Genomic DNA, 27,812 nt, shown 5'->3' with positions numbered 1-27,812 from the left:
ATACATCAGGTGAAATTAATTATAGTGATAAAGAAGCATTACAAATTTCAGATACAGTCACACAGAACTGTATTTCAATGATTAAACAAACATACAGGCATGTTTTGCCAAATGAAAGGTTTCGCTGTTAATCACATGGGGACAGCAGTTAAGTTGAGACTGCATCAGAGTTATTATTTTCCTATGATCCAAAGAGACTGTCTTTAGCTGTGTCCTTTATATCTTCAGAAATTCTGTGGTTTGGATTTTCTAGTGCTTCTTATGGTGCAGCTTCAGCAACTCTATTTAGCAACTATAATCAAATTATTTGAAAAAGATTCCTAGGAACCTGAACAGCAGGGAAAGATAATTAATCATTCTCTTCTATAATTTCACCCTCTGGACTACTGACAAGATTTTATCAGAAAAGCCAAAACTTCAAAGCCTCTGGATTTTAATACCTGATCTGATGTCAAATGGGTGGCTCAGACCATTTCTAAAGAAAACACCTATGGATGTCATCTACGTAAGACACTGATGATATAACACATAACTTCAAAAACTAAAAAGAAATTGTTAAAAGTATGTAACATTTTGAAACTGGTACATCTTAGTCTAGTACCTAACTTGACTTCTAGCAGAGTGTCAAAATCCTTGCCTTGAGTATGATTATGCTTTTAATTCAGAGTGAATGGGCCAAGAAAGAGGACCCATACTAAAGTTCATCAGAGCATCAGCTGCAAACATGACCCGTCTGCAGTTTAGACACACTGCGACAGCTACTTTTAGCTAGTCTTCTAACTGCAGCTGCTCTTTCAATGATTTTGACAATTAAACTGTCTCTTCTCCTCTGTCCCGTCCCTGTATCCAGGGTAAAAATTCTCTTATCACACACTACAAAAATTACTCTAAAATTTAGTATAAGCTTCCAGAAATATTACCAATACACACAAGTCAACATAGCATAATCTGGGATGTTGTATGATAGCACCACTGCTCTTTTGCAAAATGGACTGAGACAAGGATGCTTTAGGTAGATATGTGTGAAAATAATGCAAGTAATGTGAATCTTATTTTTGCACTAAATTTTATCATTTCAGTTAAAGGATCAGGGAGTTAGTTAGCAGGAAACTCTTTTACATTCACAACATGAGTGAATTTTAGTGATTAACTGTAGATTAAAACATACCTAATGAAAGCAAGGCCAAACACTACGGACTGATTTTTTAAAATATTCTTGTACTTCAGGTTTCACAAATATAAGCTAGTTAAGAGATGGAAGACATATTGCATTCAGTGCAGAGTGCTACTAATATCTTTGAAATCCCTTATACTCTTCAGCAGGTTTTTAATGGCGTATGTAATGTCAGTAATGAGAAAGCACAGAATTCAACTGAGTTCTTAGATATTTTGAGTCAGAGATTAACTTTTTATCTTCTTCTGTGAAAATAAAGATTGACTATATACAATCATATGAAGAAAAATGTAGAAATGGGCATTACAAAATAAATGTTAAAACACATTCCAATTTCATGTTTCCAGCATTAGTCATTTTCTCTTGGTCAACTTTCTCAATTCTGTTGGTATTCATCTCCATTACTCTTAGCTGAATTAGTTTCAGTATAATTTGTAGACACACTGATAGTCTGGCATTACTTTTCTACAGTAAATGTCCTCTATTATGTAGATATTTTTATCCTAAGGCTCAAATTAAGACAGGCAACTTTACTGAAGACAAAATATGGTAATTCTGCAATAAAGACAAACTCAATGTTTACTCTGAGAAAGAAGTAATTATGATGAAGCCATTCAAGATACAGCACAATTGTAATGTAGCAAAAATGAAATCTGGACTGATAAGAACATCCAATGGGATTTGCAAGAATCAAAAATCCCCTCCAGCTCCAAGAAGTGTACTGTTCTTTTAAAAGGTGATAATTCAAATGTCATGGAAAGTAACACATTATGTGCTGTTTCAATGCACAAATCATAGTTGGAAGGTATATAGATGAATACATTAAAAAGGACAGTTGTTTTTTTTACCAAATAGACAGCATAGGCAACCTTTTCTGGTTTGGATGGTTTTGGTTGGTTTTGTTGTGGGGTTTTTTTAACATGAATGGATATTTTATACCTTTGAAGTTTTGCCAGTCCTAAAATTTCTGATTGCAATTTCATTTTCTGTTGGTAGAAAGTCTTATCTGGTTTTGATGTTCACTTAAGATCAGCTAAGAACAGCATATCCAGAATGAAACAGCGCTTTAAAAACAGGGATGATACCAGAATAAGGATGTAAAAACCTCAGCTCAGCTTTTCCATCTCATTTTCTGCCAGAATTTTATTATGCAGTATTAACAATGATATGTGTTAGCCTCAACTATAAAATAGAAAGAGAAAAACCTTCACATCTTGGTAAAACACTCTGCAAATTATACTTGAATTGCTCTGCATATTTGCAAAACATTGTTGGTTTTGAAGCCTATTTATTGAACTTATATATTATTGATTCTTAATGTGCCCAAGTGAATATGCTTTGAAAAGAAGTATGACTGTATTTATGTAACAGCAGCATGCATCTGGATCCCTGAGGTCCTACTCAAAATATTCAAAAGACTATGCCTTTTTTCTCTCCTTGTACAATTTAACTCTTTGACAGTAGCTTTTAGTAAAAGTGGTGAGTTGAATTTGTCAAATAACTCAACTGAAGCCAAAACTGAATTATTATTCTGGTTCACTTAAAGCGATCCAAAGACCTGGAGGATTATCAAGGATCTACTTTATGGATAAGTGAACAAAAATCAGTCCTTATTCTTGCATCTTTCCTGAAGGCTTATTAAACAAATTATATTCTTCATACCCGTTGTATTTTATGTATATACTTTTCATCATATTCTTTTTTTCTAGAATAAAGGAAATAGAATTCTATTGCAGTTCTGACATACAATGTGATTTTTAGATGCAATCAGAACTAAACCATTCCAGCTTCTCACATGTAATTACAAAATTGTGTCAAAACCATAATTTTAAAAGTTTAGTAAGTTATTTAAATAAACTTATTGACACAATGACTAGATTTGTTAGAGACTGTCAAGAGTCCTCTGTCCCTAAAGAGGTTTTGTTTTCCTCTTCATGTGTGATTAAAGAGTCGGGGGGGGTGGGGGGTGGGGGTGGGGGGTGGCGGGGGAAGTTTCCTACCAACTTGATTTTGATTAAGCTACTGATTTATGAATTCTAGGACAATATTACATTTTCATAAATTTGGACTCATTGTACTGTTTGCACACTAAGAGCATTAATGATATGTGTTTTTCTGAACACTACAGATCTGCTAACCCATTTTGCCCTTATGTTCTGTAGTTGAACATAACAAAACTGTGGATCATCTTTATCTTGGAACAAACTTTATTAGTTTGTTGGGTTTTTTTAAAAAAACCTATCATCGCCTTGTATAATATCCTAATAATGTAGAGAAACATAAAATACATATGGGTACAGTTACAGTTGTAACAATCTCCAGTGCTGTTTAAAAAACCAAACACTGAACATGTAACCCACATTAGAAAAAGCATTGTAAAATTATTTTCTGATCTCAGTCGGATGACCATGAGTAATTTGCAATTCTATTACACTGTTGTAAAATAACTGCTATAGAATTTCATCTTACTTTTTGTAATCACTTCTGAGTCTTTTATTGAGAAGTATAATTCAGCATAGATTACCATTAGATATAGTGACCAAGACAGAAACTTGTAGAGTTTCTCAAATCACTTTATATGATTGCCATAGGTCCAGTGAGTGACACTTGCATCATTTCTGCTTTGTAGTTTAGTCCAACCACACCACTACAATATGCTACAAAATCCAGCATCAGTTAACCACAGCAACGTTTTGTCCTTTCCAGATTTTCAGAATATGCAGACTTGGGCAAAAGTCCAAGTACTGCTCTTCACCTCAGGAAAATATTGTTATCAATCATTAAATATCTTATGAGTGAATGCTTTAGCAACTTAGCAGAATATATGGATCCAAAAACTAGAGATTCTATAACAGTGTTCATAAAGAAACCTCCTTTAAAACAATGATTACACTACGTTCAGTTCAGGCCAGTCTCATTCACTCCAAAAATTTTCATTTGTTATTTATTTTTGTTGCCACATCTGAGTCTATTTATTGAGTGCCAGTTCATTCTGCAAGGACAACCTTCAACAAAAACAATCAAGTAAGGGACATAAAGCCATATTAAATATTTTCCTGCACTTAAAACAACAACATTAATGAAAACATAGAGAAAAAAAGCACTTAATCTAGCACAAATTTCACCAAGCAATTTCCATTAAAAAAATTATAATTAATTCCTGGGGCAAACAGGAAAAGCTGACCAATGGCATTGTAAGGTTAATGAGATCAACATAATCACATTCAAAATATGCAATTTTCAGGGAGTAGAATGAAATAAAGATTTTGGTAAACTGCAGAACTTTGCAGATATGTAACAAGGTAGTCAGCATTACAAGATTAAAGTGTTAGGATCCTACAGGTTTCACAGTACCCAAAGTTTGAGAAAGAAATTATTACTATGCCACTGTTACTGGAATGCTCTCTAAAGCTCTACGTTCAGGTAACTCTCCATGTCCTCTGTTTTTTGTAATCCTCTATATTTCCTTCCTTGAGAAACTCTGATTCTGAAGAGACTATTATGGTAGATAGTCAGGGACCAAGTGATACGTTGGTAATACCCTTTTTTACGTTGCTCTGCTAATTAGTGACTATAGGAAATAGGTAGCAAGGGAAAGGTTATCCAACAAAATACATTAAATCAATTATTGGCAAGAGTATACAGAATGCATACTATGATTTTACGGAATAACTATAAGTAAAATAAAAATGCACTCAAATGTTCACTCGGTTACAGTAACGGGATAAAATTCACTACTAAACAAGGGTTAAAAGTAACATGTTCAGAAGAGGAAACTAGGCATTTTATTGTTTGTACATTTGAAAATCATTTTCCTATTACTACTACATGGATGTGTTTTCCACCAAACCATATTGTATTCAAAGCTATAATACTAAATTCCTTAAACTCGAATAATAGTAATTATGAAAAAATAGAGCTGCACACAAAGGGGAAGAGCTCAGGACGCTCTTGTAGTCAATAACTGCCCCGAAGAATGAACGCATGCCAAATAAACATGTACCTTTTCTTTCCCATGAAAATGTTCAGAATTTAAAGGTATTTTCAAGAAATATGGATTGTATAAACACTATGCTCCACAGTTTTTCTCCATACAAGAGTAAGTTTTACTAGCAGAATTATGTTCAGTATCTCCTACCTCTCTTTAGCAGTCTCCACTGGATTTGCTCCTGGAGGCTTAAGAGCTTCCCTCCCTCCTCCTTACTGACAATGTCTCTGGTAACAGTCAGCACAGAAAACAATATTTGGGCTTGCAAAGAGACATTCAAATCTTCAAGGAAATCTTCAAAGATTATTCAATATTCAGACCACTAAATGTAGACATTTAACAGATTAATTCTAATGTCTGCCAATGCCATGGTCCTTCGTAATTAATAGAGTGAAATAAATATTTGCAGAGGGTAGGGGGAGACCAGAAGTTACTGATTCACACTCATGTCTTTCCACTGACTACAAATGCAATTTAAATTGACTTTATTTCTAATTTAGACCTGGATCACAGGATTGGCTTTGTTTCATTAAACCTTAAGCCTAACTACATAACGTAACCCATTCTCAATCTAACTGATCTCTGTAACATGAATCATACCTACATACAATATTTGTACTGAACTATGCACCTGGTTAACATCTTTGTTACTTAAAAGATTAATATTTGAAAAATAAGGAAGACAAATATTAGCTGATGTAGTACATAATTGATTTAGTAAATACAAATGACTGCTAATTTTGTCATATAGTTGCTTTGTTCTTTTTAAAGAACAGAGAAAAAAACAGTTACAACTTGGTTGTACTAATAGATGGTATTACAAACTCAGCTGTCAAATACATTAAATCTGTTGTCAAAGATTCTGTTCTGCATGAAGGAAGGGGTAGAAGTTAATGAATTGCTGTGTATTGCACATGAAATCTAAGCACAAAACTGCACTTCCAGTGTTCACACTTGAACCTTTTAATTTGACGCATCATCTAAAATTGCAACGTATTCCCTGACTATTACAAAAGCAAGCTATGCAAATAGTAACTTAATTTGGAACTAGAAAAACACTGTGTAAGTCCAATTTTCCAAATGGTATGAACATTTACATGGAGGAAAAAACACAGTACTCGGGATTATAAATTACTATATCCCTTTTAAATTAGTAAACAAATGTAATGAGTCAAATATGTCTCCAAATTGTTCTGATGGGTGACATAAGACTTCTTAAGACCCTTGCTCTTCAAGCATACTCCCCACCTACTTGCAAGAAAAAGAAGCTGGCAATTGCTGGAAAACAATTCCCTGTATTCTTCTTACCTCTTACACATTTCATCTAAAAACAGCCACTGCAGCTTTTACAGCGATATACCTTGTTCCCTTTAAGATGTTCTCAATTAATGCGCTGGGTAAAGAGGCACTCGTTACTATATCCCAGTACCCTGATTTTCATATCTTTCAAACTCCTGAGTAATAACAGTAATAACAATCATCAGGTTAGGGTGAAAATGAAAACAGTTAGTAAATCTCAACACTCATAATAAAGACTACAATTACAAATATTTATAAAAGACGAAAAAAATAAGAAAATATATTTATTTTATTTATATCAATATTAAAACCTGAAGACCCTTGTCCTGTTTCTTACCACCAAGGTTCCACTTTTCTACTTTTCATGCTGCATTCCCAAGAAGAGAAGTCCTACTGATATAGTATGCTGGCCTTGTAGAGCCAGACTCCTTCAGCGGGGATTTAGAAAATTTCTTTCTGTTTTGGCAATCCTATTTTAGTAGAAATGATTTTTTAAAAAAACATATTCTCTAGAGTAGAAGATGGGTCTGTTAAAAACTAGAGGGCTCTCCCAAGGTAAGTCGTTGATGCAGTAATTCGGTATTTACCTCTTTCCATAAGCAGCTAAATCTACTACCAAAGGACTTCTATTTTTGCTCATTCGCTTTGAAAAGAGCAAGGTTTAATTTTCACTGACTCCTGTGATTTATCTGATAACATTAGATTAGTTCATAGTACAGAGTAACTTCTGAGTTTCAGCAGCAAATATATATATATATTGAATATACATATTGAAGCTACTTGCAATTCAATATCATTGTACTATAACTTGCAATTTTATTATGTACAGTTGTTCCAAATTGAGAAGTAACTATGACTTCTGGGAGAGGAAGCTGGATGGAAAGAGGGCAACAGAAACAGATGTGCAGATTTCAAATTCAGATACAGACCCAAAATTTGTGTTACTAGAGATAAGTTAAGTACTATTTTTAAGAGTCAGGCATGAGTAATGTATTATTGCTATGAACTCTTGGCCTACAAACTCAAGCAAAAGAAAGAAAGAGATGAATTTAGGTATAAAAATATGCACATCGCTAGCTGAATAAAATACAAATCCAAAGTGGTTTTTTTTTTGTTTCTTTGTTTTGGTTTGGGGGTTTTTTTTATGATTACTATTCTCAGCTTTGCACACTTAAAGCCAAGCTTTTGAGGAAAAACAATGTATAAAATAGGCCAAATAGGCCTACAGTCTCATCAGAAGAAAAAGTATCACAGAAAGCCACACTGAAGCTTCAGAGAGGGTAGTGTTGGGAGTTTTATTTCCTTTTTGATGCTTCTTACATAATTTTTAGCGTACTATATAAACTGGTCAGAATCTTCCAATATCTTTCGAGACAGAGGGCAACTCCTCTTCCTAGTACAAGGCATGCACCACTAGTTTCTCAAAGTTCAAAGAAGGATGACATTAGGTCTATCCATCATATTTTAGTTTAATATTAAAATTTTGTGATAATAATTTCTATGGGACAAAACCTGTATTTCTAAGACTGTATGATAAAATGTCTCTGTGTTTAATTTACAATATAATCACATGTGGTGATCAAGTCAGGATATTCATGGTAATCAAAAGATGCAGAGCTTTTGATGAAGCTGAGTAGGCTTGTTAACAGAGCAGTTAAATTGAGACTGCAACAGCTGAAGTCAGGACCAATGGACACACCTGATGTTTTTTCCCCTACAAGACTGTATTTAGATGCAATTTTTACCAGTCAACCTCATTCTCTGTTGATTAAGCTCTTTGCATGCAAAAATAATGTCAATAATTTTATTATTGTAAGTTGGCTCTTCTGAATATAAATGATACAACAGTGCTAGATCCCAGTCATCTACCACCAGTACTCTGAGATTAAGCAGCAGCCTCTTTAGATTGCTAGCTATGATGTTCAAAGTCTAAAAGAGCAGAGTTTCCAGTTTCTTGCAACAAATGACAATATATTGAATGTATTCCAAAAGTGGTCACAGCAGGGAATAAAATCACAGCAATGTTAGTAGTCAGGCTCTTTAAAGTTAGAAAGATTTCCATGTTCACAGTCCTTAACTCTTTACAGGTTTTGATATATTCACAGAAAAGACCCTGTTAGCTTCTATACACAGAAGAGTGAGGGCACAGGATTGAGAACCAGAAAACCATCTAATCATAGAGTTTACAGGGAAGAGGGGTAAACAGTCCTCTGGTCAGAAAACTAATTGGTTCAGAAACTTTTTTTCTTTTTTTAAATTGAGAAACATTTACTTTTACTGCAGTAGCAATGGGAACTAAATTTCTAGCACAGTACACACCAAGAAGCTAAATTAAAAATGTATTTATTAGTTATGCATCATATCATATGAAGTGAGAATTCCTGTACTTTAATGGAGAAAAAGTAACTATTTAAAACCTCACATCATAAACTAGGAATGAGATCACAAAAGATTAAGGAAACCTGTATTACTGTAGTTGGGCATAAACAGATGATATAAAATCATGTTTCTGATATATGACATGTTTCTACAGTAGGTAATCACTAGGAAGAATATTAATATTAAACTTTTTAAACTAAAGTCTGTAACTCTTGCAGACAGCAGTATGAACTGAACTTGTCTTCCAAGCATCTTGTTATTCAGTTGCCTCTGCAACCATCTACTAATTCCATTTTTAGGGTGCAAAGTTACATTATTTAACTTGCGCAGCTGTAGCAAAGACACACTCTGACAGGTGTATAGATTCAGATTTGTCTTTCTTTAAAACCTTCTCTTTCAAGTGATTTTAGCTCACATACAAGAATCTACTTTAAAATAAATGTTTTCATGTGAAAAGTGAAATAAAAAATATAATAAATGTAACAGTCCAAACGCTGATAAATGCAAGCTACAGACTCCTTTGTGAGTGTATACAAAGTCTGTAATACTGTAATGAAGAAAACTGACAGACCAGTCCAAGAATGAAATAAGGAGACAATTTGCTTATCACCTGTATGTTCCTAGAAAACATTTCTAGGGAAGAAACCCAAGCATTTTCAATAGCTCCATGTTTAAATTGTTCTGATCATTTCAGACTTTCATGTTCAATATTAATATCATTTAATATAGGTGAGAAATCCTCTGCAAGAAAGACAATCTGTTTTGTTTGGGTTTTTTTAAAATTTGACATTAGGCCTGAAGTAACACAAGCCAGTAACCTTTAGATGTCAAGGGTTCACTCATAAAAATAGAGAACTATTACTCTATTTCAGGGAATAACATAAAGCTTCAGGAACTTTGGAACCTAATAGGCAGAAAACAGACCACAGGTAGAAACAATTGTTTTCACACCCCAAAAATGCTGACAAATATGAGGAAAAAGACTAAAAGGGCAAGCTCATGTGCTAAATGAGACTTGAAATATCAGTATTCTTACCATAAATCAGAAGATATTACCCTGGGCCTTCTCTTATGAAGGAAGGGGGCAGAGTATTCAAGTGAGCTGAGATTTAGGAAAAGTGGTAGGTAGTAGTGAGTCTTCTAACCCTGCACTGATTCTAATTAAGTGATTATTAAAGAGGAGAGGAAAGGCAAAACAAACCAAAGGTATTGACAATGCTCACTCCATCACTAAGCTAAAGATGCACTTCAAAGCCACCCTGTATCTGCCTTTCATTCAAATGCAGCCACTGTAAAATGTTTCACTATCCTTTGAAACAGGAATCCATCTTAAAACTAAGATATACAAAACCTAAAATTTAATCTAAGAATAAATGTGACAACAGCTTCATAAGGCATAAACATTTACATAAATAATAACAATAACCTGATTTTCCTTAAAATTTTATTGATCAGATGATGTAGAAAGATAGTGGTTCACATTATTATTTGAACTAACATTAGCTTGTAATACTTCACCGTAATTAAACATTTGAAAAAAATAAGAGCATTCATCTAAATTTTAATAGGACAGACAATTGTGCACACATTCATTTTGGTCATGTGGTCAATAAGGCTTACTCTCTAGCATTTATATAAAATAATGATTACAGTATCATTATTTTAAAGATTACATAAATCAGAATAAAGGGTAGTCACTACCCCGAAGAATTTATGGCTCAAGTATAAAACAAGGGACAACAAATTGAGAGAAAAGTAAAAAGAAGCAACACAAAGCTAATCAATGTGACTCTAAGTGCTATTAATAGACTCAAGCCTACCTGTCAAATCTATTCTGGGTATTGCAGAAAAACAGAACTTTTATAAGGATTTAGAGGAAAGTAACTGAATATCTGCATTAGGTGCTCCATTTAAGTAAGACAGTCAACCTGGGTGATAGCACAGATACTGTCTTGCAAGCTCAAGTGTGTGATGAGGATGTCATCACTGGCTGATAAACTGGCAGTCAGCATCTCAACACTGAATATGAGATGACACGAAGGTGTTAGTATTAGTCCATTAAAGGCCTTGAAAGAGAAAGCGTCTTGAGTTTTCCTTGGTGCTGTAAAGGAAAGGGAGCTAAAGGAGATGCAAAGCAAGAAAAAATGATGGACTGAAAAATGATCTTTACAGCTTCTTTGCAGTCTGGGTGAATATAAATGAAGCAAAAATGCATTTGTCAAAGCCAAAGAAAAGGACATTGCAGTAATAAAGAAGTGAGTTGATGACAGCATGGGTGAAAATGTCTGTTAAGACAGACAGAAAAGCTTGTATCATCTAGATCATGAAGAAAAAATCTGCAAGACAGATTCCTTACCACAACATATTGAATATATTTTTATAGCTCGGCTATGTCAACATGATGATAACTTACTTAAATGGAAAATTTGGACTAAATCTCTAATAGTTAAACCTGTATCAGTCCAACATTACTATTAGCTTATATTCAGTTTGACAGATGAATCTAGTTCCTAAAGTCCTGTTTCCTTAGAAATCTTTCAGATATCTTGTACATGACACCATTAAACTCAACAGCCATATTTTCTACTAATATTTTAATTCTAAATATGCTCAAAGTCATGCTTGGATATTTTATCACTTAACAGTATCATCCATTCACACCTCTCAAGAATTCAGGAGAATTTTGGAATTATGGCTGTAGTTAGAAAAATTAATAACAGTTAAGTCAAAGTTTAAGACATGCTAATGAATAGAAAGGTCTTTATTACTTTCGCCTTTAATTACTTAAGCTTAGATAGTAGAAATTAAATGAATTTCACATTTTGCATTCACATCACAACTCACACTTTATCACATTAACAAAACCATTATATTTTTATCTATATTAACTTACTGATTTTTTTCTGACACTAGTATGGAACCAGTGAAATTAACACAGAACATTTATACAATCAACAGAAATATCATAAACCAAGAATGACCTGTTCGATCCTATAAAACATCACATCAGTTACAAAGGAAAATCTGAGTCAGGATTAAAAGGTCTTCCATTTACTGTCTGCCCATTGTGTTCTCTGTTCCCCTACATGTGAAATAAAAACTGCTAATCTGAAGTATGAATAGAGCTACAAAGCTACCCAAACTAGCTTTCTGTACCTGGGTTTGTGGAGCATCCTATGTAGTTAAAGCAGACTCTGTCTCTCTAGGAGTGAGAACCATGACAATAACAAGCTCTAACTATAACTGAAACAATACCATTCTTTTCAATAATATTAATATTTGCATTATACACGGGTATGAAATATTTAAAATGTCTACCTGAAAACATAGCGGTATAGTTTCACTGCTATCAAAAAGTGACCCTGGGAAATTTGAAAACTGCATGTAATAATTTTTGCCCTTATTACATAGCATTGCACCACATAGCTCATTGCATGAAGTAGCAAATTTTAAAACAGGATCAAAGCTTACCAGGAAGGATACTGATACCTTTGTTAAGCAGGACAAAATGTAAGCAACTATAAACTCCTAGCTAAACAAAAACATTTGACGTTTCCCCCCCTCACCAGCTTCCTAAAATCAAGTGTTTTCTCTTGGGACACTGCAGTTTGAAATAATTGGCCTTTGTTCTCCAGTGTACTGTATTTTACAGTAGTCAGACAGGAACAATTTTTAAGGACATGAAATGGACAAGTGGTATGGAATAATCTGTGGAAAGTCAAGAGATGTCAGTTTTCATAAGGCAGAAACAGGGGACAACTTCTACAAATAACGGTGTAAATTACTCTGGATTTCTATATAAAGCACCACCTTTCTCCTCACTTGTCTATTGCTAAAAATTATGTTAACCTGAAAATCTCATGTTTCAGAGGAGGTCTACACTGATATCTTATACTTGACCAAATAGATGGCAGTGAGAGCAATAACTTGTTCAAATAGATTAAAATGAAGACAACTTCTATCATGACTTGATTATCATCTTACAGTGAGAAAATTATTTTCTTACATTCTTTCAAACATGAAAAATGTGGGATTAGCATCATCACAGTTCTATATGCTTGTGTTACAAGTTTGTATATACCTGTTTATTTATATACATGTATACCTATAATATATACACCTGATTATTTGAACATTTGGAGGCCCAAGTTGGAACATTTATTTCTTCCTCTATTTCCCTCATCAAAATTTATTTCTGTCAATACCATAATATTTAATTTCATAGATGTAAACCAACTACCAAGTAGTTTTCAGGTTGTATCGCTCTGTAGTATTAGTCCAGCCAGCCTAACTCCTTTCTTTGCAAAATTTTTCTCTGCTATACAATACACAAAAAACCCCCTAAACAAGAACCACACACATGCTGTCTGTAATAAGGAACTATTATCATGGAGGGCTGAACATTTGGTATATAAATCTATTAATTAATCTGTTCATATTGATGTCTCTAGGATATTTTCTACCCTGCTCATTCTAAACTTGTAAATAGAACAATGACAGGGTAAGTCACCAGTTTAAAAGTGTTGTGATCAAAAGAAGGAACGTGAAGATAAAGGAGTGAGTTACTCCAATTTTGTATAAACAATGCATGCCTGGTTAACTTTAAAAAGATTGATAGGAGGGGATCATTCTGCCCCAGTAGGCACCACAAGATAGATGGTTGTCTGAGAAAAAAAATCAGCAGTAACTGGGGAAAAGAGGAAGGCTGTGTGGGGGAGACTGTGACCACCGACTCAATTTAAGATCAAGAAGATGTGCCCCCCCTGCTTTGAGTTTGCACAGAAGAATTAAAAGACACTGTAACTTTAAATTGAGACGAGGCATGTTGTTAACCAATGAAGGACAAAGTGATAAGAAACTAACCAATGGTCATTACAGTAAATGAGTGTTCATGTAAACTGAAGTGTATAAATACAGTGAAGTTCTTTTGTGCAGTGTGCTAGCTTTGTGGAATTACCACCTAACACCCCACTCTGCGCAGACATGGAATAAATAAATACCTCTGCTCTGTGTGTATATCGGTGTATTGCACATCAGGTAAACGACCCCCCTTGAGGGACAACAATATGAGGAAGAATAAACATTATACTTTTACTGATTGCTTAGGCTCCAGCAAGACATGCTTAAAAGAATGGAAACAAATGTCAAGAGCAAAGATTACTTTCTATCATCATCCTGTCTTTAACATTACTAATAATACACTACATCAAATAATAAGAAAAAAGTATTGCATAACCAAGTCCTTTAAAACTGGTCTTTGATTCAAAACCTGCTCGGGGTCTCATATGCCACATCACCACATCTGATGTTCTGGGGAAATTATTCTGCCTTAAAATTCCTGTGAGGTTTTTAATTCTACTTAAAGAGGTCAAACAGGCATGTAAAAGAAGAGTGTGAGTTTTCACAGCTAGTACTAAAGAACCAGGCCCTCTGATTTACAGTTAGAAGAGATTTCCCTTACCTCTGTCATATGCAGAGAAACAAATACAACACACAATATGCAAAAGAAATGACTGGATGCATGTTTTGATGATTCTTGATAGAGTTTACAGAACAAATAAATTTCAGTACAAAATGTACTATAGCTATGACTTCTCAATAATGTGAATTCAATGCAATCAGAGTACTCCAACAGCACATGCTGAACTTCCCAATTTTCCGAAGTATTTTACATGGCTATTACTTGAGCTACTACTTTGAAGATTTGTCAATGGTCTACAGCTATTATTAACAAAGCAGAAGAATAATGGATTTTATTCTTGCCTGTGGGAGAGAAGCATTATTGGGAGAATTGATAACACTTTAGTCATTTTACAAGGTCGTGTTACTCAATAAAGAAGGCCAAGCCTTTTAGTGATAACATATGATAGTGTTAGAACTAGCACTAGTCTACAGATCCTCAAAATTACTAATTCCATTTCTGTGTGGTAAGCAAGATAAAGCAGTCTGATAAACGTGTTCCAGTGTGTTCCTGATTTATGTACTTTATAGTCTGGTTTACATAGCCTATAAAGAAATTAAACCATAAAGAAATACCTTAATTATTAAATAAGTAAACAAATATGAACATATATAAGGAGAACAAAACAAGTCTTCATAGTATTATACCTTGGGATTATTATTTACTTTAAACATAGTTGTAATAAATTTGGTAGAGAGGGGGAAATTATGAACTTTGGTGCAGGAAATCAACAAGAAAAATTTAATAGGAAGGATTAACAGTGAACAATCGTACTTGAGAGGCATGGCTGCCAACATTAAAGTTGTTTTTGACAAAATACCATAAATTAAGAAAACCTGACAGTATTAGCAGGTAGTATAAATTAAAGTTGTTATGTTGTGCCCTTAGGCATTTATTTATTGCAAAGATAGGCAACAACAGTTAAGAGTGCTCTGAATAAATTGTTTTATGAAGAAAGATAAAATAGATTGAAGCCATACACAAATTTACACAATGGTTCATTTGTACAGGGCAACAGAGTTCAGTCAGATGGAGAGAAAATAAGCTGGTAACGGGCCATTTCCCTGAGGCAGGCAATGGTGGGGGCTTTGCAACATGATTTGTTTACAGCCAGCCTGCAAACAGGACTTTAATGCCTTTCAAGCACTGCATGTGTATCATAGGGTAATATTCAATATAAAATAGTTATATGAAAGTGAATTGTCACCAGTTCACAAACATAACTGAACTTCTACAGGGGTATGAAAATGATTTGCCTATTTACCATATTCAAATCCCATTCCAAACAACTCCCTGATATGCTCTTTGCTGGAAAAATCTAAGGTTTTTTAAACATAGAGACCTGAAGTAAATACTCTTATAGTCCTTTTATTTCCTATTGAAAAACAGGCTCCTTATTTTAAAAGACTGCTTGCTTAGCTTTTTTGAAAGAATGAACATCACCTTGTTAGAGTGTGCAGTTTTATTATCCAGATGAGGAATTATAAATAAATAACTTCAGTGATGCATTTAAGATTAAAAAAAAATCCAGTTATCTTTTCAGATTATCTCTTTGTGAAATACCAAGGCTCTCCTTGTAACAGCATCTCCAGAAATCATCGTCTCAAAGTCTGTCTCAGTTAAAACAGCATTTTTTTTCCAGAATGGACAAAGAAAATACATCTCCTACTGCTTATAGTCCATCACTTCAGATCTAACAGTTTTGGAGCAACTCTAACAAACAGTCAGACACCATCAGTCTAGCTGCAACTGCTACCATTTTGTCATAAATTCATCCCCAAGTAACACTAGGAAGCTAAATTTAATAAATACCACACTGTGCTTGAAAAATAACCCCTTCACTTACTTGAAAATCTTTCTCTTCCAGGATCTCTTTCCTCCACCTGACAAGGAAGGCAGCACAGACGTACAAGTGGAAGTGAGAAAAACCCTCTGGTTCAGACTAGAAAAAATAAAAATATATCATCCTCTCAATACACAAATAATACTTTTGATCACCTTATAACCCAACTGTATTTTTATGGCATTCGCTACTAACTATAAATGTCAGCTAAATATCTCTCTTTGTATCACAAACATGTTTGCATTTCATCTATGCCAAACATATTCATAGCTATTATCTGTAATAAGCATTAAGGTGAGGTATGCATCCATTTCTCATATTTAAATTCATTCTTGTCAGATGTGTTTTCCATTTCTGATGTTATCCGTTAGCTTGTATCTGGCATGAAATACTTTACTGTCTAACTCAATATTGTGACATGAACATGTGCTTCATCTCCATTATTAAGAGCAAGCTCTACTACTACTAGTAGCTTTTTAATTATAAATTCTGCTATAGGCAATTATTAAGCATTTTAAAAATATACAACTTGGTCTACATTTGACTGAATTAGACATTTTTACTAAAGAAAATATTTACTGATTGTAAATTTACATTTATGAAACATTTACAACTCAATTTGTATTCAGATCTATAGCTTTCTGTTCCAGTTCAAGACAGCAGATTTGGTCACTATAAAACTCCCACTAGAAATTAAGATTTTATCTATACCTAAGAGTTTAGAAAAATTTCTGATCCTACTTTTAAAAGACTTCACTAAGTTTTCTTGTATTACCAAATTAATCTTAGATTCTATTTTCTATACCACTGAGAACTGAAAAATATAATTATGATATTTAATTATCGATGTGATGACTGTGAACTAATGCTACATAAAATCTCATTAAAATAACATTTTAAAATAATAATTATAAAATTAAGCTACATAATCTGACAAATGTAGGGATACTTAAATGCTGATATCTAAATAATTTATAAGATCTAGCTGTAGCGCTTTAAAAGTAGAGAAATTTTTTTTCATATTATCTGCTGGTCATTTCAAAACTGCAGTTCCCTCTTTAGAAAAATACAGTATTCTGCTCAAGTAAAGTGAACTGAAAGAACTTCTTATGTAAAACATAACATGATAAAATATCTGTTTCACTGCTATTTAACCTAGAAGAGCATGCTATTTAATATATTCCACATAACATTTGTAACAGTGCAATGAAGTAACCTCACTGCTACCACAAGTGGAGAAGGAAAAATATTCTCCTCCTACTACTTTTCCTTATCCTCTACCCTTGACTGGTAGAATTGTATAGTGTACTACAAGGGGTTGATACAAATACCATGTTAGCAGCTACAGAAACTGCAGATCATCCTGTCCACCAATCGGTAAGAGTTGAGAAAAGAGGTAATGCCAATAATTTCAGAGAAGTTTTAGGTTTAAATGTGTAGATGTAACTTAAAATAGGAATTAGTCAATTTCGGAACCAGAAAGGGATGATTCTGATTATAAAATCCTCTGGTATTTTTCTTACTCTAGGAAAAAATCTACTTGAATAACATAACTTCAATAGCATTGTAAAATCCCAGGACAGACAAAGTATATGGTAATTTCAACTAGACTTCTCTCTAGAGTTTGACTTAATCAGAAAAATCAAAGTAAAGTCCAATTTACAATATTGAAGTTTTACAGAATCATGTACTCACTACCAACCTCCTCAAAAATGCACATCTTTGTCTTTAGTGTTGGCATTTCTCTTGGGATGGAAAGTTAATATATAAAAGATATGTCTCAAGAAGACATACTTGTAAGCAAAGTGCTGGCACCACTTATATCGGATATTATTGTGGCAATATTTAAATAATCAAACACAACTCTAAAAAAAGCAGAAAGCCAATTCTCAGAAAACAACCCTCTTCCTCATTTATTGTGTAAATAAATTTGTAGAACATGCAGTATTTTTTAAATTCAGCCTTTGATAATATTTTATAACATTTTCATCTCTAAAATGAGAAAAAATATTAAAAAATTTTTAAAATTAAATATAGAAACAGTACGTGTGGTCTATTTTTTCTCAGCACTGAACTGCAACCAATTTCTCAGTTTTAACATGAATTTTGAAAACGTCCTTTCAAGTAGCAAACTAATCATACATGAAAAGTTTCTATTATTTTGGAATACAGAACATAATCTTATAAAAGTGACAACCTTTCTTCAAAATTGGAAGGCAAACAGGGTAGGAATGTCCAATGAAAATAGACTGTGTTTAAGACTAATTCAACAGTCTGTACAAGAAAACATCAACACATTTTCCAGAAGCCTACTCTGAAGTATGTGCTGTCACTGGTGAAGACTTTCTGGCATAGTAAGAACCGGCTCACTTCACCATTACCTGGTGAACTATGATCTGTGTTTAGATCTACTTCAAAGAGCAGGTAACTGAAGAGCATAGCACCAGCCTGAGCATTTGCAATCAAACGGGAAAGCAGGGAAGAAGAAAAATGATGGTTATGGTACGGAGACAAATAAAGCTAGATTGAGATTGCTGAACAGATAAAGAAAAATACAGAAATACTGCTGAGAGGAGATTCAGAAAGAGGAAGACTATTTTACAGATGAAGAAGCAGGAAGACTGAAAAATCTGTAGGCAGGAAAATGTCATTTAAAGTAATAACAATTAATCAGGACATTTTATGTATTGGATTATTTGTTATCCTACCTGAATATTTACATTTTTTTTAATTACATGGCATGAGCAAGAAAGAGGGAACTGAAAGAAACTTGGTTTGGTATTAATATATACGAATCCTCCTTTCTTCTTCTCATTCCTTCAACTTTATATAAGCTCTTGAAAAACATAGGGTAGAAGGGGGCAGGATTAAAGAAATCTGTCTGAAAGCAGTGTTTTAACTTTCAAAGTCAATTTGCAGTAGCTGTTGGCAAAATTTTTTATTTTGCCCTCTCACATTGACTCACAAAAAAACATTACATAGCTAATCAAATTAGATCATCAGAGTATTCTTTTTTCTGATAATAACCTAAGATTCTGATTTTAAGCCCAAGATTTCATTCTATTATCACATAATAAAGAAAATTCCTCCATAGCCAGAAAGTCAAGAGAAGTGGCTTAAACATTAAAATAAAAAACCCCCAGAATTCCAATGGTGGAAATTGAAAATGTTTTTAAGGAATTGCAGAAACAAAATCTGGAAGTATATAAGAACCTGTAGTTTTCTTGAGATTTTTCTGTTCAACTTTTTTTTTTTTCCTCAATACAATTTTCTTCAGCTCTTTTAAATGAAACCAAATAGGTTTAAATATGCAATTCATTAGAGAAAAAATGCATATCCCCCTATAGATTTAAAAATCCATCATGTTTCAGAGATAAGTCTAGGCTACAAAGTATTTCCAATGGATAGTTTTAGACAGTTTTGGAAATTGAGTAAAACCACTAATGTATAATTGCTTTTTCTAACACCTGCTACCTATCATACTTTTCCATTTGTAGCTTTTGAAGTTACAAACAGTTTGATCTCTAAATGTACAGAAATGCAGACTATCAGCTAAAAGCTATTTAAAATCAAATATAAACAATGACCTTGATTTAAATATTTTAGCAAAAGATCTCAAGACAGATGTACAACCTTCCAGAAGACTTATTCTGAACATATTACAGACGACTCAGAGCACATTATCTAAGAACCATCTGTCATTACCAATAAAAATCATTTAGATTGTTAACATCACAAATATCTCATTGCCCTGCAAATGCTGGATCTCCTCTGCAGCTGAAATGAAAGGCATTCTTTATACTGCATTCCCTAAACTTCTTGAATTAAACAATCACTGAAAGAATGCAAATTTTGTTGTACGACTAGACTGATTATTGTCAAATCAATGATTAGTCTAACCTGCCTCCCATACCCTGGATACTTCAGCATTTAAGGAGGGCAGTATCTCACGGTATTATATTTTATGATGGAGTAAATATAATATGTGATTATTTCTGAAGTACTCAGAATGATTAAAGCTATGAGATTGTACCAGGGTTAAGTATTAAACCACCACATTTCACATGCAAATAATGGCTCCGACACAAGGACTTCCACACACTTAATGATTACAGATGAATAAAGCAACTTTAAGCAACTCCATTTTTACTACATTACAAAGAGCAGATAGTTTAGCTGTAAAGACATTTAGGTATTTTTTCCAAAATTATCCAGGCAATCTGTAGCAGAAAAAGAGAAAGAAGCCAGCACAGGATCATCATGGAAAGTGGAATGCCTTGGTTGCTCCTCCAAGATTTGCTTTTTCCATCAGCCAGGAACTCTGACTTCCCAGGCACAGACTCAATCTACTGTTAAAACTGAGACTCAGACTTCCAGTCTGAGAAGAAACACGGCACAAGCACACCATGGAGTGGTCCTGGTGGAATGACCAACAGCAGATGACTAAGAGTATAAGAGTGCAAGCATATAGCGGTACCTCCCCAGAACACTCTTCCAACTCTCAATGATTTCATGCTCAGAGATGTCCTTACACAAGCTGTAGAATATGCCCATTTAATAGATGTTAATGGATTTGTCTTATCTGCCCAAAGTTTTTTGCAACTGTAAGCTTTTCTGGTAATCACAAAGTCCTGTGGCAAAGAATTACAAAACCCAAGTGTGTGCTAGTTAGCATGTCTGTTTTAAACCCAACACCTGCTAATTTCATTCAAAGCTGTTCAGTGATTGCATTGAAAGAGAGTATAAGCAATGACTTCCTGTTCACTTTCTTCAGTCCATTCATCTTTCCTTCTCTTTTGCAGACTAGAATTTTTTTTGTCTATTCCACTGTTCCTTACATACCAGTTCTGCCATCTTTGCTGAGCCTTCTTAAGCATCCTTTCCTGTACTTTTCCGATTTTGAAATAAGGTCCAAACTATATATAGCATGTAAGATGCAGAAAGAATGTAACTCTCACAGCTGCATAATGATATTTTGTTCTCCTTTCCTTTCGCTGTAATTCCTAGCCTTTGATTTTTTTTTTTTCATTTTCTTTCTTAACTGCTACTGAGCTCATATTTTCCTCTTGTGCTTGAGTGTAGAAAGCTAACTTGAAGCCCAGTTATACCAGTAGACTTAGGATTGTTTCACAAACACAATATCACTTTATATTTGTACATGTGGAATTTCACCTGTAATTTACTATTCAGTTCTTTACAGCAACATGAAGTCCTGCAACTCCTTCCTGTCAACTTCTCACCTTTACTACTCTGAATAACATGGTGGTGGTAGCAAAGTTTGCTGTCTCATTTACTCCCATATCCCTTTTCCAATCATTTCAGCACGAACAGCTAAAGCCTCATCACAAATTGTAAAAGAATTACATGTAATTCCCTTTAATTTTGAAACCTGCTGGCTTATTCCTACCATCTGTTTTCTATCTTTCAGACAGTTATTATCCTTACAAAGGCATTCCCTTTAATTCCACAGCCATGCTTTTTCTTTAATAACCTTTAGTGAAGAACCTTCTTCACTGTTTTCAGCAATCTCAGTAAGCTACACCAACTTGGCGCATTATGTTCACTGGCTCTTAAAGCTTTGCAAGGTGTGGTTTCTCACTACGAAAATAATGATTTTCTTAAAATGTCATATTTACTCATTGCAAAAGAGTATTATGATTAAGTTTAGAGAACTCTGTATTGAAGTCGCCTAAATCTTGTCATTCTAAAAGATACTGGAATACTTCAAGGATTTCAACTATTTTCATTGTACACAGCAGCCTACCAACTCATGTAGGATCATAACTTTCTTCTGCCTTTCAGTTTTACAGACAGTTATATAACGAAATTTTGACTATTCTGTGGTGCTAAAACTGTAAACTTTAGTCATGATACATGTTAAAAAGTATCGTACAGTTATATATAAAAATACCTATTAAAAACATTTATTTTGGTTGAGTTAGCACATTTTGGATTGTCTTCTATCACTGTTTTTATTTTATCATGACCATGTCCAAGGGGATGATCCTAAAAGCAGTAAGTGACCAGCAGTACTTGCCTAAGCCGAATCTAATCTGACAATAAAACACAGTAAAAAAGATGGAACATTTATGCTTTAAAAAAAAACCCAAATCAAAAAACAACCTTACTTATAGGTAAGGCCTATAAGTAGCTTTCTAATGCAAACATCCATCAATTTATATAAAAATTTATGGGTTGGTTTGATTAAAGACAAATCTGATCCAAACACATTTCATAGCACTTTAAAATCTGTAATGGAAACTAAGTTTCAAGTCACAACAGCAAGTCAGAAGTATCTGGCACAGCCAAACCACCATCTAAAAATTATTATCTCAACACTTAGTGCTCACTGTAAATCCCTTATAGAAGAGCTATTTAAAAAAAAAAACTTTACAAGAACTGTGTTCGCATTTCCTATTTCTGCTAGGAACATTCAAAGAAATTATTTATCTTAGAACGTTCTATTAGATTTGGAGCACTTATGCAGAAAACTAGGTGAAGATCAGTTTTCATAACAATTCAGTAGTTGGCCTCTCTGATCTAGTCAACAACAACTTGGCAACAGTTCCCAAAAGATGACTTGCAATATAAACCTCCACTGTGAAATCCCAGCCACAAGGAACAGAGACCATTGCTAGAATTTTTTTGGATCAATGTGTTGCCCTGTTAGAATGATCCATATGGCCTGCAAAACTCAATGTAAGACTATTAATCAATATCAAATATAAATGGATGCTATTGATAATTACTATTCACTTGATTTATCCAGTCTCCCATTAATCAGTTTTAAGAAGCATCTTTCACATAACTTTGCACATTAGCTTGGATTTTGAGAACAGAGTTTAAATTACTGTCCTCTTCACTTGCTAATATGTTCAATTCAAACAGAATGAAAAATAACTAACTTCAAGTGTGTATTTGACTTTTTTGTCCTACCTTTTCCAGAATAAACTGGTGAAAAAAATTCAATGTTTCTCATTTGGTTCATTTAAAGAATTCATCATGAAGTTTTTAAAGAGTTCATCATGACTAGGATGTCAAGTGAATTCTCACTCGATGAGGTACATCCAATACTGAAATGTGTTTTTCTTTTACAGTTATTTTTCTCCTCACGGGTGGTGGTTTTTTACCTTCACATACAGGACTGTTGCTAGATCTTAGCAAAGGAATGGAGCTTCTTATGCAACCCCATTATAGTCCTTTCTTACTCAATTGAGTATTTACAGAAGGAAGTGGAGTAAGGCAGTTATTGGGACAATGCCTTTGATACAAATGCAAGGTGACACTGAACCCTACACAGGGAGAACAATTAATTTTGCAACACTTACTTCCAAAATTACTTTGAAAATAACCTAGATATACACAGAAGAAATATTCATAGTCAAACTATCAGAAAGTTTATTGATTTCTTTTCTGTAATTTCCCATGTTGATAAGCCTCTTCACATCTGCAGAGGATAAAACCAAAAGTGACAGATTAGTTGCCCCCCACCCCCAGCACAGGTGAAGTTGAAAAAAACAACTTTCTAAAAGCTGCAGACTATTTCTTTAATAGGTTACATTGTAGATTTGAGGGAAAACTTACAGACAAAATTTAAATCTCATCTTTGCTTCATCTACACTCAATGATAGAAAGAACATTTATTACAAAGACTTCTCTTATTTTAAGTTAGGTTTAAAGCTGGGCTTCAATTATTCAGACATGATTGTCCAGCTGAAAAGAAATTTGTTTTGAGGTTTCCTTCTAATTAAGACACTATTCATTCTATCTGAAATCACTAATTTAATCTGAAACATGTAAATTACTTCTCAAGAAGTGACTTGATACCAATTAGTTGGCCAAAAATGTGGTGGAAAAAAGCAAGGCTGTGGAACACCAAAACCAAAAATGTTTGTTGTGACAGAATTCTACTTAAAGATATGATTTACCTTACAAAGCACAAACTAAATCCAGATCTTTAGTAAAAATACGCTGCAACTGATTTAATTCTGAAGAACTTTGCCATAAGGCAAAATATTTTTACATACATGTGAACCTGCTTTAAGCAGACTACTGATTTGAAACAAGGCCAGGCACCATTGATTAAAAAAGAATATGGCAACTTTTCCACCTGTGAGCAGAACTTCAGCAGATCATGTGAATCAAAACAGAACCATATTTCCTGAATACCCTGCTTTTAAAAGGCAAATGAGCACAAATAAGCAGTATGACTAATATTTACTAAACTAATTCCCTATTTCACCTTTCGAATTTCTAAACTATTTACCTCATGTACCATTTTAATTATTTTTGCAGTTCATTCCCAGAGAACCTTGATGCTGGGAAATTAATTAATAGACACAATAGAGAAACTGTCAGCATTGTTTAAATACAATTTCAGCACTAGCCTCATTTACATGTATCCCTTTATTCTAAACAATGGGATTGCTGAACTTTTCGTATGAAATTGTTCATTAGAAAGAGCACAGTGATATCCTTTTCTGCGGATATTCATCGGTTATCACATTTTGCTGAAATACATAATCCATGCTCAAGACATCCACTAGAGCTTTTAGCCCCTGGATTTCAAAGATAATGAAATAGTCATATAATTGTTTGATTAATTGGCTTTAGCTTTATCATATTATTAGCTTTAATAAAAGTTATAAATTAATTATTCAAAGCAGACCTACAAAAAAAGTGTTAGTTTAACACTTCACAACTGAAAAAATCAGTTGAATAACTGTACAAATACATATCACATATTTATACTGAAAGACAAAAACATCTAAATAACGGAATGAGCAACTATCGGGCTTTAATGCTAACTTCTCCACAAATAAAAAGAATATGCTTACTGACACAATGCCAACATGTAATTCAAAGACATCCTCTCATTGAGTATGCTTTAGGTCATATATGTCACTTCCAGATATGGAGGCTTACATGTGTGCCTTTTTGGACAAAAGTTGGTATTTTGACAGCAATGAATGCTTAAATGAAATATTACTGGTCATTTGAGTAAAGCATATGTCATGGTTGGAACTCGGCCAGCAGCCAAACACCACGCAGCTGACCTGGGGAAATGTGTGAGAGAGCTGGAGGGATGAAAGAAGACTCTCATAGGTTGAGATAAAAAAACAGTTTAGTGACTGTAATAAAACAAAACAAAACGATAACAGTAATAGGAAGTACAAACAGCTAATGCACAATGCAATAGCTCATCACCTGCTGACTGAATCCCAGCCTGCCCCCGGTTAGTGATCCCAACAGAACCAAGGTCCTGCTACTGCCAGAGACAACCCACCTCCTTTATATCCTGAGCATGACGTCACATGATATGGAATATTCCAATGACCAATCCAGGCCCAGCACTCCGGCTGTGCCCCCTCCCAGCTCAAGAAAATTAACTCTATCCCAGCCAAAACCAGGAATGAAGATATTACTGAATTCTTGTCCAGTGAACAGAATCTCTACAATCCTGAAATTCTCATGTCTGTAAATTGAAGGGATGATTACAACAATGTAATACGTAACTGTTTTGTGAAGATTTCTTATTAGATTCTGAACATAAAATGATATTTGTATCAAAACCTTGTGTGGTCTAAGAAAGATATATTTTCTTCTTAATTATAACAACTACATTTTCAAGCTAATTATTCCAATGGCTTTTTCTTCCTTTCAAGGAACACACTGTAACAAATATGTGTATCACATTCAGTCACACGTTTTCTAATAGGTGGTCTTGTTGACTAAGAAGATAAGTGAATAGGATAGTGGAAACAGAAATACCAAAAAGGTATTTAGTAACAAGCATGAGCTATTGCCTTCCTTTCCTGTTTTCCAAGCTAATCTTTCCAAGCTTAGTCACAACAGAATCAAGTCATGACACAGAGTCAAGAGCAGCACCCAAGTTTCTAGCAGAACCATTATAAAGACACTCAAGATACACCACTAGTTTTTTTCATCCCCTTCTCTCATTAAACCACATTACATTCTACAAACTAACAACAAAATCCTTAATTTCTTATCACCAGTATTCCTCTAGAGACTAGGAAATAGTTGGAACTGGTATTTTCCTCCACTTGCTAGCCTGCAAAAATCTTAACCCTTATTATTCACGAAAATACTGCTTCCTCACAGAGCAACACTATCTGAATCAGTCTCTACCTAGGGATGGCAATTCAGCTGAGCATTCAATCTTGTCTTGTGATGATGATCTAATTGCACCAAGCTTTTTATGATGATATCACTGCTTAACAACATTACTTGGCCTGCATGCTTTACATTTCATCCAGCTTCTATTAAAACTAACATACTAATAATGCCACAGAAACTAAAGTAGGCAGCTGCTGAATGCAGCAGCATCATCACTGATTAAAGAGAAGAAAAAGCAAAACATCCAAAAACATTATTCAGCTACTCTTCAGCTACATCCAGCACACAGGGTCTACAGTCATGCTTCTGCAAAACTGCAGGTTTATAAAAGGGCTGATGTCAAAAGCAACTGAAAAGCCAACACCAGTAATCATTTCAAGTATCTGAAAACTAGTCACTCAATATCATACCTGGAAATGTTAATAATGTATGTATTTTAATTAAATTCATTAGATACTTGATAGCTATTTCCAGAAGCTTGATCTTATCTGGATGAATAAGATAAGTTGCTTCTTACCTAAACAGTTAATACAAAAGATACACCAGGCTAATCCAAAAAATGCTCTCAGACCACTTCTATTCCCATCCACCAACTGGTTAGCACATGATTGGATGCAGCTCTGCTGAACTCTGATCAGAATGAGAAACTACATACACCAAATATAATTGACTTTATTAGCTTTAGCAAAAATATTTCCTGTGAATAACACTATTGTTATGAAGATGCTAATGTCTCAATAGATGCCACAGCCTGCACAGTACTTAAAATATCTCTTAGGACATTGAATTAAGGTAAATTCTTTGATTTCAATCTTCTCAAAATGCGGAAAGTCAAAACCTGGTGGACAACAGAACAATCAAGTCAAAGTCTGTGCTAACAATCAGTCTTCACACTGGATCACTGATTGAAACAGCAGTATGAAACAAAAGACTTACGTGGGAATGGCAACACCTGCAGTGTTGTCACAATCTGCTTTATCAAGGTTCTCTGGAAGCTAACTCTGATGCTGCTACTCTTATCTCTGAGAACTGAAAGATCTGTCTTCACTCTGAAGAGCCCTGAGCAATTACAAGACAGTAATACTCTCATACTTTTCTCCAGCTCAGGTGTATCTTACACTGAGTGCTTTCCTAAGTAAATAGATTGCAACCACTTTGTTGAGAAAAGCGTCTACGAGAATATCCTGTAGTAGTGTAAATGAAGAAAAAAGTTGCGGAAAGTGAGGCAAATTTTAAGATATTACCACCTGCAAACAAGTTTATTAATTCTAACATTACCAATAACATGGGGGTTTTTCTGGATAACCTTACTCCATCACAGACACAGCACAGTTGAGTATCTTGAAAAGCCCTTGCTCTACAACAGCTTCTTCTGTACTGACAGCCTGAGGTGACCAGTACAGCTTCATGTTTTTCCCACTTGACATGACATCACCAGAGTGTGAAGCTTAAGTTATTCAAATCTCTAACTGCTGTCAATAAACATGGCTTGCTTTTATCTTTTCACCAGCTTTTGTGAGCATCTCTCCAC

The 27,812-nt window shown here is 34.1% G+C and overlaps 1 protein-coding gene across 2 annotated transcripts in view; it reads right to left on the bottom strand.

The window, feature by feature from the left end:
* Positions 1-27,812, bottom strand: part of TBC1D22A (TBC1 domain family member 22A) — a 199,412-nt gene that overhangs the window by 23,084 nt on the left and 148,516 nt on the right. The window contains exon 12 of one of the 2 annotated variants that reach the window (XM_074870048.1): positions 16,148-16,243. The exons of the other annotated variant lie outside the window; for it this stretch is intronic. Within the exon in view, the coding sequence (XP_074726149.1) occupies positions 16,148-16,243 (96 nt within the window). The remainder of the gene's footprint in view (positions 1-16,147; positions 16,244-27,812) is intronic. 2 annotated transcript variants of the gene reach the window in all.

The sequence above is a fragment of the Strix uralensis genome, chromosome 5, assembly GCF_047716275.1.
Source record: "Strix uralensis isolate ZFMK-TIS-50842 chromosome 5, bStrUra1, whole genome shotgun sequence".
Lineage (NCBI taxonomy): Eukaryota > Metazoa > Chordata > Aves > Strigiformes > Strigidae > Strix > Strix uralensis.
This window is presented reverse-complemented; position numbering and strand designations above follow the sequence as displayed.